This window comes from Aythya fuligula, chromosome 2 (assembly GCF_009819795.1).
Source record: "Aythya fuligula isolate bAytFul2 chromosome 2, bAytFul2.pri, whole genome shotgun sequence".
NCBI lineage: Eukaryota > Metazoa > Chordata > Aves > Anseriformes > Anatidae > Aythya > Aythya fuligula.
Window position 1 is genome coordinate 63084982 of NC_045560.1, and position 17230 is coordinate 63102211.

The 17230-nt window shown below is 40.2% G+C and overlaps 1 protein-coding gene across 5 annotated transcripts in view; it reads right to left on the reverse strand.

Moving 5' to 3' along the window:
- Positions 1–2501: 2501 nt before the first annotated feature.
- Positions 2502–17230, reverse strand: part of ELMO1 (engulfment and cell motility 1) — a 313771-nt gene continuing 299042 nt past the window's right edge. For all 5 annotated transcript variants that reach the window (XM_032181430.1, XM_032181431.1, XM_032181432.1 and 2 more), the window contains 4 exons: positions 17007–17114; positions 12813–12895; positions 7405–7482; positions 2502–2787 (listed from right to left, as the gene is read on the reverse strand). In XM_032181430.1, coding sequence (XP_032037321.1) covers positions 2587–2787; positions 7405–7482; positions 12813–12895; positions 17007–17114 — 470 coding nt within the window. In that variant the 3' untranslated portion in view covers positions 2502–2586. The remainder of the gene's footprint in view (positions 2788–7404; positions 7483–12812; positions 12896–17006; positions 17115–17230) is intronic.

The following is a 17230-nucleotide window of genomic DNA, read 5'->3' on the forward strand; positions in this document are numbered from 1 at the left end:
CCTTTCTGATTCTCACACAGACGTGTTCCTGCTAAGATCTCCACATTTGATTGCCCCTGAGCAGGCAATGTTTGGCTCTCACCACTTAGAAGAGAAAGGTGTTTCTTTTGACAATGAGCAATACCCATCTGAAGCGCTAGCTCTGCAGTCTGTAAATAAAAAGCAAAGGTTATGCACAGCCAAGTCACCCAGATGGGTCAGAGAGATTAATAAAGCAACTTGGATTCTCTGTTCTGCTCTGAGCCTTGTCTTCAGGCAGCCATCAGTGTCTGGTAAAGAAATGTGTTCCTAACTCCATCCCCTCCTCCAAGACTCCTCCCAGATTCCCTGCAGCAGGCAGTGCCTTGCTTCCACTCATTCCTAACCCATCTACCTTTGCTATAGTCTGACAAAGCTTCACAGAATAAAATATCTCAACCTCCTACATCTCACACTGTACATCTCTATTCTCACTTGTATTGAATTTTCTCTCAGGCTGTGGTCTATCCTAACTTTCTACTCCAGCATTTAACTCAGTTTCTTTTTTCCTTACTTTACCAATTTATGCCTCCTGATAAATCAAGACATTCACAGAATACTGCAAGTACAACTTCAGGAAGGTACCTTCCTTAGGACTCTCCTGCCTGAACTCAATACCATGGTCTCCTCATCCTCTGTATAGTTGCACCTGAAGGACATAATTTCTCTTCTCACCTGGTATGAGGTCAGTCACGATGACTGCCCCAGACAGCTGGATGGAGCAAAGGCCACCTCAGCTAAGGTCCTCTGTGTCCATCTAAACTGGAACCACCCTCTAGGTTCCTCTCTAGCACCAGCTCTGATAAAACCCCTAAACCCCTTCAGTCTTTTTAGGCTGTGTCTGAGCAGGAGAGGAACCTTCACAAACAAAAATCTGTCTTCAGCTGTAAGTGCTGGTGGGTTCCTCTAGATCTCGACCCAGCACTTAATGAGGGACTGAACTTGGTGAAATACCTAGAAGAAAAGAAAGAGCAGGAGGGAACCCTCTCCATAGAGTAAACGGAAGCACAGGTACAGGTACAAGGCAGCAGCCTTGAACTGACCATGAGAACGTCACTGCAGTTTGATTTCATATTTCTGAAAGGCTCCTTGTTACAGGAAGGCTTGTGTACCTATGGCAAGTGGGGATCTCTGGACTCACCTTATCCTTGTCACCACAAACGAATAATTAAATTAAATCAGATGCAGGTGAGAAAGATCCAGCCTTTCTCTCTCCTCTTTGGAACAAACACTTGAGAATTGCTAGCAACCATAAAGAATAAAAGACAACTTCAGAAGAAAAACAAAGTTCCAAGAATCATCACAACTCAGATTTTTATTCAACAGCAAAGTTGAAGGGAATATTGTTTTCTCCCTCCAGGGCAAATGTTCCAAATGGAAATTAAGTAAAAATATTGCCCCCCCCCCCCCCCCCCCCCCCCAAAGTACTCACAATGAAATTAGTTTTCTTTAAATATATTTGTTTGGCAAAATAAAATAAAAAATTAGAACCCGTACAAAAAAAAAATCCCTTGCAAATTCTTAACGCTGTAGCAATGACAACAATGTAAACCTGAATGTTTGGCAGTTATAATTAATTTGTGGAAATTACTATTGAACTTTGGATGAAGAAAATAAAAATCACTTTGAATAGCAACAAGCCAATTTTAGAGGCAATTGAGGCTTAGGGAATGCTACAGGGACAGGACACAATGGTGGCTTCATACACAGTTTGTACTAGTGATCTGCTAGTGTAGGGCTATTTAAGAGCTGGGAGGAAACGAAGTTAAAAGCTGTTGCAGCATTGCAGCGTATGGTACAGCAAAAACCTGCAGACTTTCCATTGTGGGAGCCGATCAGTTGGGTGAAGGCTGGTGACGAGAATTGAGATGGCAGTGGAAAGAACAATGACAGTGACGAATGGCGTGAGTACTGGGAAGCAGTTAACATTTTTTTGTCATTGCATTGGATTCAGTTGTGAGCAGACTCTTGGGAGTGCCTGGGGAAATCTTCTGCTTACAGTAGCTGCTTCTGCTCCCTACCTCCCCCCTCCTTCCAGTTAAAGCCTCTGCCCTGCCAAGTGGGTGTCACAGGCATGCAGTTTGATAACATCATCCTTTAGTTAAGAATGTCTATTCCAGTATTAAAAATGTAAAAAAAGTCCTTGGGAGGGTGCTTCTTAGTGGCAGTCTTTGCCTTAAGCAAGGCCACTGGCCTGCAATTAAAAGTTAATTAAAGCAATGTGGATTTGGATGAGCAATAGGGAAGATGGGAATGGGGAAGGATGGGATGCAGGGAACAGGGAGGAATGCAAGTGTTTCTACATTCCTCCCCAAAGCCAGAATCCAAGGTGCACAATCGGTTTTTCTTTTTTTCTCACAAACTCTTCTTTTCTTTTCTTTTCTTTTCTTTTCTTTTCTTTTCTTTTCTTTTCTTTTCTTTTCTTTTCTTTTCTTTTCTTTTCTTTTCTTTTCTTTTCTTTTCTTTTCTTTTCTTTTCTTTTCTTTTCTTTTCTTTTCTTTTCTTTTCTTTTCTTTAATATCTCTCCAGTTATAATATTTCCAGTTTGAAGCAAGTTTCAATGGTGCCTCAGTTACAGTCATAAACAAAGTCGTAGTTGCTGGGCTCCTTTGGGATAGGTGGGGGAGCATCTGGGATCTGTATGTTTTCCAAGTCAAGGAGGCGTAGCTTTATCTCCATGCTGAGCAGCGTGTCTAAGTCGTTCCGCGTTAGATCACTCAACATATCCTTCCCAAGAAGGGCGTTCAGCCCATCGGTCCATACACAATACTGCATGGGGAAAATATAAAAATTATCATTAATAGACTTTCTGAACATAAATTGTTTGTCTGGCTTGGTCCTTCACAGTTACTGCTCCTTCAGGGATGTACACAGAGACCTAAAATGAGGTTGATTCATTCTACCAGCTTGTATCATGAAGAAGGCATGTTCCACTGATGTGCTCTGGAAATAGGTAAAGAACTCCCTTAAACTGAGAAGAAATGACAACATGTAGGTGGTTGGACAGTTATGTATCTCCTCCAAGCTTCTTGTTCTCAACAGTTATGGGAGAAAGAATGATACCTAACCTAGGACACTGAACATCTGGAGATGCCTCCTTCTCCCCATCTTTATCTTTGCCAAGTACTTAGAAGAGAGCCTGATGATTCTACACCGAACTTTTAATTCCAAGACTTTTAATTCTAAGTTAGGTGAGGTGAATACCAGCCAAAATTCACCTTTACTCTTTCCATAAGAAATCCTCTACCAACTATCTAATTTACAGCAAAACAAGCCATAGTAAGGTGGTGTCAACTGACATGTGTGGGAATAGGCTCTCATTGACATACCCATGCCTACTTTACCACTATTTCACAGAGCACAAAATAACATACTGCAAAAACTGCAGTCAGTCAATGCTGCATCCTTCACGAAAATTAAATGCCAAGCTACCCGGTGTAATTCCAAATGCTGCAAATGCTGAATTGGCCTCTAAAATCCCTTCTCTTTGTTGTTAACTTTTTCCTAATAGGAGGTTCTTTCCCAGTGACTGACAGCTTGAGATAAACATGGTCTGAATATTTTAAATATACAACAAAACAGTTGGAGATTGGTGATCTACAGTCAACTTAAATCAGATAAGTCCCTTTCATTTATTACTATAAGCCATTTATGCAACTATGAACAGAAGTACTCAAACGCTACCATCTAAAAATAAAGATTGCAATCATGAACTTGTGTCCTAGTTTGCAGGAGAGAATTAAATCAACCGTAACTACATTTTTATCTTACAAATACTTCTGCTAGATTTCATGCCAAAAAAATGGATTTTAAATTTAGCTGACCATTTGCTACATGATATCGACAAGTTTAAAGATAGTCACAGTTGACTTCATCCTACAGCAGAAATGAAGATTATTTTTAAGACAGAGAGAAAACCCCCTCTTGGGGTATGTCTTCATCTAGAAAAAGGGCATGTGTTTAAAATAGGATAGTTAACACGCTTCAACATCCAATGTGAAATCCGACCCATTTAAGTCAGTAATGAAACAGGAGCAGAGCTAGGATTTCACCCAGGGTGTTGGAAAGCCATGATGCAGCTTTAGTATGAAATTAGCTGTCTAGGAAAGACTTGATGGTTCAGACTGTCCTGCTCACAGTACTAAGGAAGCAATTACCTTGCCTGTTCTAGGCCCCCAAAGTATGTCACTGAAGACTTTTAAAGTATGCAGCTTTTGTGGAGTGTATGCAGAATATCAGGAAAAGAGCTATCCTAGAAATGTAATTACTTTAAAATGTACTACTTTTATTTATTTTTTACTATCTACTTAAAATCTTTATTAGGGAAAGTTTCCCCGGTATTCATTTTAAGAAAAGGAACAGAAAGGCAAAAGGCTCTGCTCAGGTTACAGAAGTGCAGTGCATCCATTCAACAGATGCAGCACCTGATGTAAATCGTCTATCACCTGCTCAGTGAGTATGGCCAGCACTTTCTCTGGGGAGGAATCGCAGTGAGCCAGAAAGCAGAACTACAGTTCTTTCCTCTTCCAGATATAACTCATTCAGGGCCCACAGAAACCAAATTCTGGCCACAATTCAGATGAGTACAATGGCCTGGAAAAGGGGCTTCCTCTCTAATCTCCATGTTGGCAAGTGCATCTAATTAAACTCCTGCACATTTTGAGCAGAGAGAAATCCTAATGAGATGGTGGAAAAACAGAGGCACTCATTCAGAAGCTTTTTTCTTTTTAATATGCAAAACAGACTAAGAGCCACTGAAAAATTAATTTACTACAGATTCATTTTCATAAAATTCCAATGAAACCTAATTATAGCCTCTCTCATCAGTTTCTCTGTCAAAAATCAAGGATAAGATTAATCCACCTTTTTGCTGTGTAGTTGAAACCAGCTATTAGTATTCAAATGAAAAACAAATACAATGGAGTGATCTCACAGTGCTGAATTCTCTGGCTAGCCGTAAGCTCCAACAGATGGCTAAGGGTATTGTCAAATTTAAGTGTGCAAGTGCAAGGTCCAAATCTCAACGACAGTGGTTCTGTAATGAGATTTTATTAAGGAAATACCTTGGGAGTCCTGCAGCAGAACCAGACAACCAGAAAGGTTGTGCAGGTTCCATTCTCGAAGGTTTTCCAGATCCATCTGGATACAGCCCCAAGCAACCTGATCTGAGCTCACTGCTGACCTGCTCTGAGCAAGAGGTTGAACAGGGGACCTCCCAAGGTCTCTTACAATCTGAATTATCCTACAATCCTAGTTCAACTTTAGTTTTTAGGTCACACTCTATTCCCAATTCAAATCTCTCTACAATCACAAGGACTGCAGAAGTATTTGAAAAAAATCACCCAGTAAGTCTGACCTTACAGATTTCATGTACCAACATAGTGCGCTAATATTTCTGGCACTTCATGCAAAGCTATCCATATCATGAGATGTCACCTATCAAATTTCCCGAGTTGACAACATGGCTAAACTAGCACTTTTATCAACAAGCATCTCAGTCACTTTGATGAAGAATCATGAGCTTCAGAACAACTTATTTGCTTTTCCTCATGGGTGTTCCCTCTGTATACTTGTAATTTTTACTATAATTGCAACTCACTCCTCTGTAGGCCATGAAAAAGTACAGGGGAAGGGAGATGCCCGTTGGGAAATGTTCACTTGGGAACTGTGAAGTAGCAGCAGAGATTTCTGCCTTTAGTCCCTTTTTTGAGCATATTCATTTTGTTTCAAAGAAGCTGCATATGATCAAAAAGAGAAATAGAGATAATAGGTGTGTTATCACAATCACTAGCAAGGGGTTACTACATCTCACAATGCTACTGCCCATCAGTAGAATGCAGTAGCAGTTTTTGAACATTTAGAACATTAAAATACACTTGAAACCTTAAGCTATGTTTGCCAGAGAAGTAGCTGAAAAATTTGTTGATTTTCATGACCAACGGCTCTTACGAACTGAAACAGACTAGAATTTAATTTCTGGAGAATTTATATCAGAAAGCCTCTAACATACATCCAGTTTAAAAGATGAAGACGATCGTGTTTGGCTTAAACTTACAGTTCTAATGGTGCATTATGCCTGAATCCTACTGCTCGTTTCTCTTGGATGAAAATTTACCAGCAAATCTTTCTCTGGAATGGACATACTTGAAAATGACACTCAAATATTAATACCCAGGAAAATCCAAATGAGCATAACCTCATTTCTTCTCCTAAAATTAACTTTTATTTGAAGGTTTTTATCCAGAATTGCAAATGTTGAAGCTGTGTAACTAAATATACTTCACTTGTAATGCAATTTCATGCACTTTAATAACACTACAGTATAATGCAGCTAAATGCAGTCTTCTGTGTTTCATCATCTCAAGGCAGTGTCCTGAACTGAGACCACATGTGACACCATAAAATAATTGTGCAGATGAAAAACTAACTCCTGTGACTTTGCAGACAAGAATGGAAAACTTTACTGCTTCTTTACTTTTTTAATATAGGTACTCTGCTAAATCTTTATTTGGAAATTCCAAGTTCTTGGAGTGAATCACTTGTGATGATTCCACATCATTAGATAAATTAGTTCCATCATCTTCCAAAAGGCAATGATGTTGTCTATTTTGTTATCAAGTAAGAGAAAGGAGCAGGGGGGAGACTGCCATTGTGCCTTGCTATTTGTATTTACACTGCCTTTATGCAAGTGAGACTGATTGCAAATTCCTTTTGCATCAATCTATGGAGATGCAAGAGAAAGGACATTCTGTGATCACCTGTCATAAATGGTCTTAAGCAACATGAAATGAAGAAAATGGGGATATGCTGTTCTGGAGAACACAAATCATTGGCTGAAATTGAGACCTAGAGATGGTATAACTTCCCCTGATTATATTGGTACGATCAAGATGAGCTGAGGACAGCAGTGATTCATGAACAGCTTGCCTGTGCATATCATTGGCGTTGAAATAAAGTTCACCAAAGTGAACACACAGCAAAATACTCCAATGTCTAAAGCAGACCAGACAAGGGGAAATCTTTATTGCACCAGGAAAAGATGAACAAGGTCTGTGTAACTGTGAGGTCTGCACCCAAGCTCTTTTCTTACTCTTATAGTATGCATTTCAGTAGGGCTTAGAAATATTGTCCTGGAATTCAGATCCCACGGTGCTCTGTGGCATTTAAATAGAAAACACGTAGCCCAGGATATGCATGAAAATTGCAGAAGGTCTTGCTCACATACTAATCCCTGTGCTTTCAGGTTGTTTTGAGATATGACACAGGTTCAGATTGTCCTGTACTCTGTGACAGGATGACCTTTCTTATGTTCTTTAAAATCTGGCTGCTACCACAAGGGAACTAAGAAGGCTTCAAAGAAGTTTCTGCACCCTTAACTTGACTTACCTCATGCTTGTCCGGAGCAATGAAATTCAACTGGCCACTTGAATCATACAATATAGAGAACGCAAGCTCTAGCACTTCCTGGAATAAGAAAAAGGAACGTATGTTAATGCACCACGAGAAGCAATCAAGCATTGAGATCTTTCTTTCTTTACTACCCCTTGTTCCCCAAAACAAGTGAGAAAATAGGTTATGATACTCCCCTTACCTGGCCAAAGGTGCAGGAGTACCAGACCACTGCACAACAAGAAGCCCAACACAGATGCTTCAAGTGAAGCTAACTCACCTTGCCTATTGCTGACTGCTACTCACTTGGTCACAGATTACTTTGAATTCATATTTGAGCTAGATGATGTTGAGGACTAAAATCAATATAATCCACAAAAGTACACATATAACAAACTCTCTGTGAAGACCCATGGTTTCTTCAATTTGCATGGATTGACTTGCAAACTAGCAAAGTTCTGTAGGTTTGATTCCCTACGTCAAAAATCTTGTCAGGACAGTTAATCTTCTGATATATACTGATGTTTTTGTTCACTGCTGGAAATCTGTGAAATTATTCATTCTCAGGAGATTTCTGTCATTTTGTCTTTACCTGAATGAGAATCAGCAGACTCAAACTGAACAATCTGGCTTACTTGGTTGTGAAGACCAAAATTAATCTTGGGAGAGGATAAATCATCATTTTTCTCCTCAGCACTAAAGATGGAATTTTAAAGGTTGCCAAAGTGAATTCATTAAGCATAGGTCTTCCCTAAAAGGCACCTGGAGCTAGGTTCCTATGGGGAAACACAACCAATTTGAATAAATAATGAAATTTCACCGTCCAGCAGTAAGCACGTAATGTTATAATGGTTACTGCACACATCACTACAAGCGCTGCTGCAAGAATTTCACAACCTGTAAGCTAGCTGATACAGAAATAATTACTTTGTGGGGAAAAAAATATGGCTCCAGCAAGAGAATGCTGACTCAGAACTACTTTGATCTGTATCATAAGTCCTATTCCTTAAGCCTCTTGGCTTCCTGAGGCTCACAATCCCAATACCGGTCACCTTCACTGACTCTCAGCTGACAACAGGCCCTGCACACCAGCAGCAACAAGAGCATTGATTCTTATATTTACTACACCTAGTTTTAAAACCGAAGATTTGACTGCAGGAACTGCAGCATATGTGTTGGTCTGGATTCCTAACCTGATCTCGTGATTCAAAACTGGCACAGATTCTTGGATTTCAGTAAGGGTTACTTCATTTTTGAGCATGTCTGATTAAGAGCAGAATCTGAATCATAAAAACTTGTAATCCTTAGGGATAATCTTGGCTGATCAGAGATCAGGATCTCATGGGAAATGCTGTTGGTTTCCTTGAATTTAGTTATTAGGTCCAATTTGCTGTATTGCCAAGCCACAGGAGACAAGTCCGTGCCCAAGGAAGCTGCAGCTACTAATACTGTTGGTGCATTAAGCAAACAAATTGCTCATGTTTCACATAGCCTTTTGGAGTTTTAGGCATGTCTCTCAGCCACACCTTATTAAGAGCGATATCCCTCATTACACAAACAAATTTACCTCTGCCCACACAAACCTGGCATTATCTCCTCACAGAGTGTTATAAATTACTGACATCAGAACATGCCAAGTCATGTAACTGAGGTTGTGAAAATGAAATACATCATTGCAAAAAGGGCTTTTACTACTCTACTATGAAGCTCCTGAATTTCACGAAGGTCAACAGTCCTACAGGCCTCATCTCTGAATATTTGTCCTTTGAGGAATTTTAAAGGACTGAAGATCTTTATCTCAAAAAAAGGTAAAGAGAAAATTCCTGCCTGAAAGAGGAACATCCCAGGGACACCCAGGTTTGGTCATTCCCAGTCAAGTAGACAGAAAGGCCTAGACTGAAGGCGCCAAACTTCCTTTTATGTGGGAAAGTGGAAGTTTGGCAGCCCTGGCTCCAGTTCAGCTTCTTTGTTGGCTGCTGTTGGGACTAAAGACTCATGGATTGCAGCTTCCAGGCTCCGGCATCTCTATCACCTCAGGCACAGCAAACCATCAAGGGAAAATGGAAGCCTAAGGAGCTGGAGTTGCCAGTTAGCCCTCCACACCGACAGTGGTCTCAGTAGTTGAGCTGGCTGACCTGTGGCTGACCACCCACATGGTTTTGTTATGTTCTCATCAACGACAGGTGAGGATTTTGAGGAATGAGCAGTTCCTAAAGGAAAAGTATTAAGTCTCCATTAGCCGTCTGTGGCTTTCTCTTCTGTTTTCTGTCCTACTTGTCAATTTTTCTCAAAGTCAATTTCCACTCCAGCCTCTTACACCAGATCTAGATCTCTTGGTCTCTGGTCTTCCTCCCCTATCATTTCTTCCTTCCAGGAGAATCAGTTCCTTCCTTCTTTGTTTTGCTTTACTTCTCCCCACCTCAACCTGACGAACTCACTCCTTTGACATTTCTAACTCCTTCCACCCTTGCACATTTCAGACATCTGTCCTTCCTTAGATGCTTGCAAGAGGAAATGGCACTGGGACCCACAATGTGCCTCTCTTTTGAGGCATGTTCATGGAAACAGGAAAAAAGAGGCCTCACCTGGTTGCTGGACATTTCAGTTCCACAGGGAATTGAATTTCAATTGGTTTCGATTTCACAGGGAAAGCTATTGCAGGTGGTATGAGGAGAAACATGCTCTTCCACTCCCCAGACTTCTCCCCCTCTCCTTCAATCTCTGATATAAGCCAATAGAAGACACACTATTTATGATAAACTGATATCTTAAGTCTCTATAGCTGATTGATCCTATGCAGCTGTAATGATCTCAGTACTTCTCCCTACTCTGTTGTCAACAGCCTCAGCCAATGTCTTTTGCCAAAGGCTGAGATAACAGCCATGTTAAGTTTACTTGCCAGAGTCAGAAGAACCTCTTCAGAGAATTACATATACATGCAGTGGCAGGGCATTTGTTCAACCAACATGAAATAAAAGGGAAGCTGCAAAGGAACAGGGAAGTGAGCAGAATCAGTTCTGCTGAATAAAAAGGCATCAAGTCTGAAGCCTGCTGCATCAGCAAATACAGGTTGAAAGAAGAATATATACAAATACACAGCAACATTTTATCCAAATTATTCTCTCAAGCTTTGTTTTGAATGCTGTGAAATCTAGTATATTTCATGTCCTTGAAATTCATTAATATTACCCAAGAAAAGATGACTTCGAATTTAAGAACACAAGATGAACAATGATGGACTCGGGTCTGGTCCTATCATGCTGTTCCAGCTTCATAAGCATGCAAATTCCAACTCAGTTTAACTCTTATTTATTTCTAAATGATCCCACTGGAAGAAGAATAGCCATGTGCCAGAAAATGATGAGATGCTGAAGCCTTTGTTATGGACATTCTGCCAGTTCCAGCTATATTCAGAGCAGTGGCATTCTGCCATTCTATTTTCTTTGCAGCCAATAAATAAACATTAAGGTGGTCTATATATATATATACACCTTATACATACATACACACACACACACACACACAGAAAGCGCCAAATGAAAAGACCTTTCAAAAAATACATCACCAAGTGTGAAATTCCAAAAAGGGAAAGGTTTCATACACCAAAATCAGCCAAATTGCATTCCATGCTGGGCTTTTTCCTTTTCATCTCACTGTCCACATTAACTTGGTACTCAGCAAACAATGATGTGTTATTCCTATGATGCTGGTTAAATTGTTGCAATATTGTACAACAGCTGTGGATGCAGATGTGCTACCTACCAACTCCTGATCTTCACATCCCCAGCCAGAAGTTTACACCAGTCCAAAGCTATTTTACCGAAGGAAATGGGGCAATGCTGATAGCTGAGAACAAAATGATCTGCAGCTCTGCTATTTAGCATTATATACTATCTAGACATTATTGCTCCATAAAGACGACACATTTCTGTCACTGACACCCACTGCTTTCGTTGCTCCTATCTTTCCTCTTTGTGAGGACATATGAGAGCTAAGACAAGGAAGCACTAAAAATACTTTATATGCATCATATAAATGCCCCAGCAAAATGCTGTTGATGGTTCATCTGTAACTTGAGGCATGAGTTGTATGCAATCTATTGTGTATGTGTGTCAGTGCTCTGATTCCAAAAATTAACAAGGAAGATACTCCTGGGACTTTTTTCCTCGTTTGGCTTGACTTTTTTTTTCATTTCTGACCGTGTAAAGTTAATGCTGAAAAGAGATGACGGTATCCTGATAGATCTAAAGCATCTTTCCTTGTGTTTCTTATACATGAACAATTGAGATGTTCTGTGTATCTCTCTCCAGCCATAGTTAAGGCAAGAAAGGTCAGCAATGAAGCTGCAACAGTGGTGTGACATAGTTTTGACAGTGTCCTTTCATTTTCTATAGCTCCTCTCAGAATTGTTTTCTCCAGATTTTATTTGAATACTAGGTGCGTGCATTTTGTTTTCAAAGTCTCGAAGCAGGAACTCTTACCTTTGGAATTTTGTCCACCAAAATCTCTTTCTAGTTGGACCTCAAACTCCTCAATTTCAGGTAACTAGAAACTGACTCAAATCCTCTAATCCATCTCACAGAGCTCAGGGTGTGGTTCTAGGTCAGACTGAATATCATTAGAATCTCATTCTTACTTATAAGGTCAGAAAGCACAACCCAATGGAAATTAATATATATCATACTATATGGTATGAATACCTTTACCATCAAATAAGTGAGACTTTGCTAGTAATTCAATTTCTTCTTGCTGTGATGGCAATTGTTACTAACAAAACGTGCAAGATTCAACTTGAGTCTTAGCTTAAGCTGAGTCTGAAATTCTGAAAGGTAGCATAAATCTAATTGAAGCTGACCACCATGTCTCCTATTTTTTTTCCAAATACATTGCTGAACACATCCTTATTCACTTCATTAACTGCCTAGCATCGACCGTACATCCTTTTGTTGGCATCAATTTTTTTACCTGAATGGATTTGAAGTTATCAACAGCTGGACATTAATTGCAATTTTGGCATATGCCTGTGCTCACTGTATGTCAGCTCATTGGAGAATACAGCCTGAACAAGCTAGTTATTTATCAGAGACAACATAAGAGTAGGTACCAACAGTCACTGCTGCTCTGCTCTATAGCAGCAGTCAAAACCGCTTGACTTTAGAGGTAGAAGGCATCACTGTTAAAGACTATCCTAATGTGCTCTGGGCATATCGCAACGCACATCTGTCACAGAATGAGTAAAGGAGAATAGGCTGTCCTAATAATTTAACTCAGATGGGCTGAAGTGTGTGTGTGTATACTGAAAGGTGGCAGGCTGGAATGAAAAATATCTGTATTAGTTTAGGGAAGGTCAAGTTGACAAGCTTTGTATTCCAGGGTATGTATTTATAAGAGTTTGAGAAACATACCTTGTTTTGTTTAAGAGCTCCTTTCTCCTTCATGTGAGGGCAGTCTTTCCCAGTCACAACAGCTTTTATATCTGCCACTGGCACTGCATTAAAAAATCCAAAAGTGATGATGAAACAAAACAAAACAAAACAACAAACAGGAAAAACAAACAAACAAACAAAGAAACAGAAAATGAGTTATAACCAAGATGTGTAAAAGCTACAGAATCTAAAAAGAGGCAAGACCAGCATGTTAAAACTGTATACAAACACACACACCACCATTTTCAGTCTGTTCTAAGAAATAAATCTGTAAGAACAACTAGAACAGGCATCAGTGGTTCCTGACAAAATTTCAAGCATCAAGCAATTTGCTTGGCAAAGAAGGACCTGGGAGTATTGGTGGATAGTCAGCTGAATATGAGCCAGCAGTGTGCTCACGTGGCCAAGAAGGCCAACAGCATCCTGGCTTGCATAAGAAACAGTGTGGCCAGTAGGTCTAGGGAAGTGATTGTCCCCCTGTACTCTGCTCTGGTGAGACTGTACCTCAAGTACTGTGTTCAGTTTTGGGCCCCTCACTACAAGAAGGACATCGAGGTGCTCGAAAGAGTCCAGAGAAGGGCAACGATGCTGGTGAGGGGTCTGGAGAACAAGTCTTATGAGGAGAGGCTGAGGGAGCTGGGGTTGTTCAGCCTGGAGAAGAGGAGGCTCAGGGGCGACCTTATCGCTCTCTACAGGTACCTTAAAGGAGGCTGTAGGAAGGTGCCAGGATGAGCGGGAATGGGCTAAAGTTGCACCAGGGGAGGTTTAGGTTGGATATTAGGAAGAACTTCTTTACTGAAGGGGTTGTTAGGCATTGGAATGGGCTGCCAAGGGAAGTGGTGTAGTCACCATCCCTGGAGGTCTTTAAAAGACGTTTAGGTGTAGAACTTAGTGATATGGTTTAGTGGAGGACTGGTTAGTGTTAGGTCAGAGGTTGGACTAGGTGATCTTGGAGGTCTCTTCCAACCTAGATGATTCTGTGATAAAAAGATGGTATTTGCTTGCCTGTTGAGATTTGAGGGTGATGGAGCACTGGAACAGGCTGCCCATGGAGGTTGTGGGGTGTCCTTCTGTGGAGATATTTAAGACCCATCCGGATGCCTGCCTGTGCAGCCTGCTCTAAGGAACCTGCTTTGTCAGGGGGGTTGAACCCGATGATCTTTCGAGGTCCCTTCCAACCCCTTCAATTCTGTGATTCTGTGATTACCTTGGGAAAAAGCTTCTCATCTAAACATGTACCTGCATCTTGATAGTTTTTATGTGTACTCGGTGTACTTGTGTACATAGCATACACTGATCACTCTCTTACTTAATGTACTATGCCTGCCCACTTTTTGCTCTTCCCCAGACATCTGGAGAGAGGATCCTGGGCATGTTGGACCCTTGATCTCACTTGATACTGCTGTCCTTCTGTTATTGCCTCTTTAAGTTTCTCAAATATAAATATGTTTTTTTCTTACTGCCATCAGCATTTTAGTCACTTCTAGTACTAACAGGAATGAGGACTAGCAAGGCTTATAACAACCCGTTCCAACTGCTTTAAGAAGAATTATCAGAAATCATTAAAAAAAAAAAAAAAAAAGTTATAAAAAGTTTTGGAAGCTGCTGTCACCCAGACTCACTCAGAGAGTAAACATCATGAGGTCATTAAAACATCAAGACAAATTTCTCTAAGCTTCAAGTGGAAGTCAATTTTCCAACTGTAATTACATTACAGAGAATCTATACAATCCACAATACAATACTGTCAGCAAGAAATAAAATTTCTACAAACTATAAATTATCTATAAATTATTCATTATCATTGCAACTTCAGGAAAGGAACATATATATAGAACAGCATAATAATACGAAAGCCTGAGACTTCAAATGGTACCAGAAGATGACTACAAGATCCTGGAGGGTATAAGCACAGGTTCAGTGTGCTCACAACGGATAGAGCCCTGAAAAAGAGGGCAGATGCTTTCTGTTCCAGCTGGAACAGTTTGTTTAACTGTGCCAACCTGAAGAGAGAAATGACATTCACAGAAGTAAAAACGTCTACAAAAAAATAAAAAATAAAATCAAGAACAACAAAACACAAAACAAACAACAACAACAAAAACAAACAAACAACAAAACAACAAACAAACAGAAACAACCAAAACCAACCAACCAAACAACAAACCAGCCACCATTTATTTTTGGAAATAGACACTAGTTATTCAGGCTGGGCAAGGAGCACACAAAATGTCCTATGCTACTTCTCTCAGCCCTCCAGTTTCTTACACACTTCTTTTCTTTTATCTGTTGACCTGTCCACAAGTACTGACAATCTTAACCATCAGCAAAAGTGAGAAAAGTGAAATCTAAAGGCACATCCTTCCCCAGAGATGGAAACCACCACATTTGGTGGACATGGAGAACATTAAACATCATATTCAGACCTTCAGAGCTCAAAATTCAGTATATACCTATCCAAAGAACAACTAAGTATTTTTTTGAAAATATTCTGTAAAATTCCCAAGCCAGTTTGGCTCGACTTGTTTAAAATAGTGCCACTTTATAATATCACATCTTGTAATATTCTCAACTCTGTTTTATTAAACTTTAATGTGGGTAAATCTTACATCTTTCACAGCCTGAAAAGTCTGAGAAATGTAAGAAATAACCGTATCTTCCTCAAACTACATCAGGACTTGCACTGCCAGCAGGCATGCACAGGGAACACATGGGTCTGATCCACTGGTTCCTAAAGCAGGATCCTGCTGTCCCAATGGGATTGTGACATTCCCAAGTAGTTTCAAGAGCATGTGCGAAACGCAAATGCAAAGTGAAGCCTGCAGTCCAGGTAGGGGTTTTGAGCATGGAAATATGCTCAATGCAACCAAATCTGGGAACTGCTGGTCCAGGAACTGTGCCTGCAATTCAAGTGTGACCTTCATTCTTTTTCTGCCATTCTCATACTACTGTAACTTTCAAGGGCAATTTCCCTAAGCCTTGTCCAGTAAAATAGTGTCTTCTAGTGCCAATGCAGCAATTTGAGAACCTGTACTACATTTTGCCAAGACTGCAGTAAAAGCCTGAAACATCCTGGAGGAAGGTACTAAAAACAAGTGAATTTGACCGTGAACTGTCAGGGCTCCAGCAGTAGACAGGTTCTTCCTTACCTCCCAGTCTGTGTCTGGGAGCACTTAGAAATTTTAAAAGGTGCTGCCTGCAGATAGGTTGGGGGACCAGAGAAGAGAAACAATTCTCTGTTTTACTAACACACAGAAAAGTTCAAATCACTGATTCTCTCCTTTCTCAGTTTGCAGGCCGGAGAAACTTCTGTCATCTGCAAAATTATTCTTTCTGTCATTTCATGAAAGAAATAGAACCACCAACTTGAATACTTGTGCAAGTGTGTCTGATTTGATAATGCTGAGAATGGCATTTATTACTAATGGCAATTCAGAAAAGAACAACTAAAAAGGATTCTTATTCAATGCTTGATTTCTTGATGTCATTTTGTGGTGATGGAAACTACACTGGTCATTGTCTCAGTCATCAAAAAAAAACTTTCCTGGGACTGCAGGTTGAACCTCTACAAATCATGTTGAAGGACTAAGGAGAACTTTTCATGAGAGCATGATTTTCTGAAGGGCTCCAAAATGACTTTGGTCCCTACAAAATATCCCAAGAAATCTCATGGCAGGAGGTGTCACAAAGGCATGTCCCCTGTTACAAACTAACTGTGAGGTCCTATCAATACCACTCACAGCAATCAATGTGTTGTCTTTAAGTCCACTTGCCATGATAATGAAAAAGACCTCTGTTTTCCATGTCACTAGATTGCTTGCAGCAAAAGAAACAGCTGTCTCCATGGACAGGAAGCACTTCTGAATATGCCAAAGTATTTTAATGTGACATCTGCAGTTAGATGAGGAATGAAAATAAACTGTGTTCCTCCCCATGAAAAGCACGACATTTCCAAGCTGAATGAAAGTATAAGCTCATTGGGAAGCTGAGCTCAGTCCTCATACATGCTTGCCAAAACCAGAACAGCAGTGTTTGAATGCACGAGTAAATGTCCTCTGCTATGTATCTTCATGAACAGAGTTGTTGATAATGTCCTGTATTAAGAAAAATCCACTACCACTTATAAAGAGCTTGAAAGAAGCAAAAGTAGCACAATCCCTGTGCATGACTTACGTTTATCTTGCAATGAATCATGAGGGACTTCTCCCTGGGGACTTTCTTCTAAGTCTCCATAGTGCAACACCTTATGATTCGGCGAAAGTCGACAATACCAAAATTTGTCTGTTAAAATAAAGGCATTAAAACAAGGTCACTGACATGTCTTCATTAGCATTATCAACTGGATACTCAAATGAGGCACTACAAGGAAGGACTGTCCCCCCCCCCCCGCTTTTTTG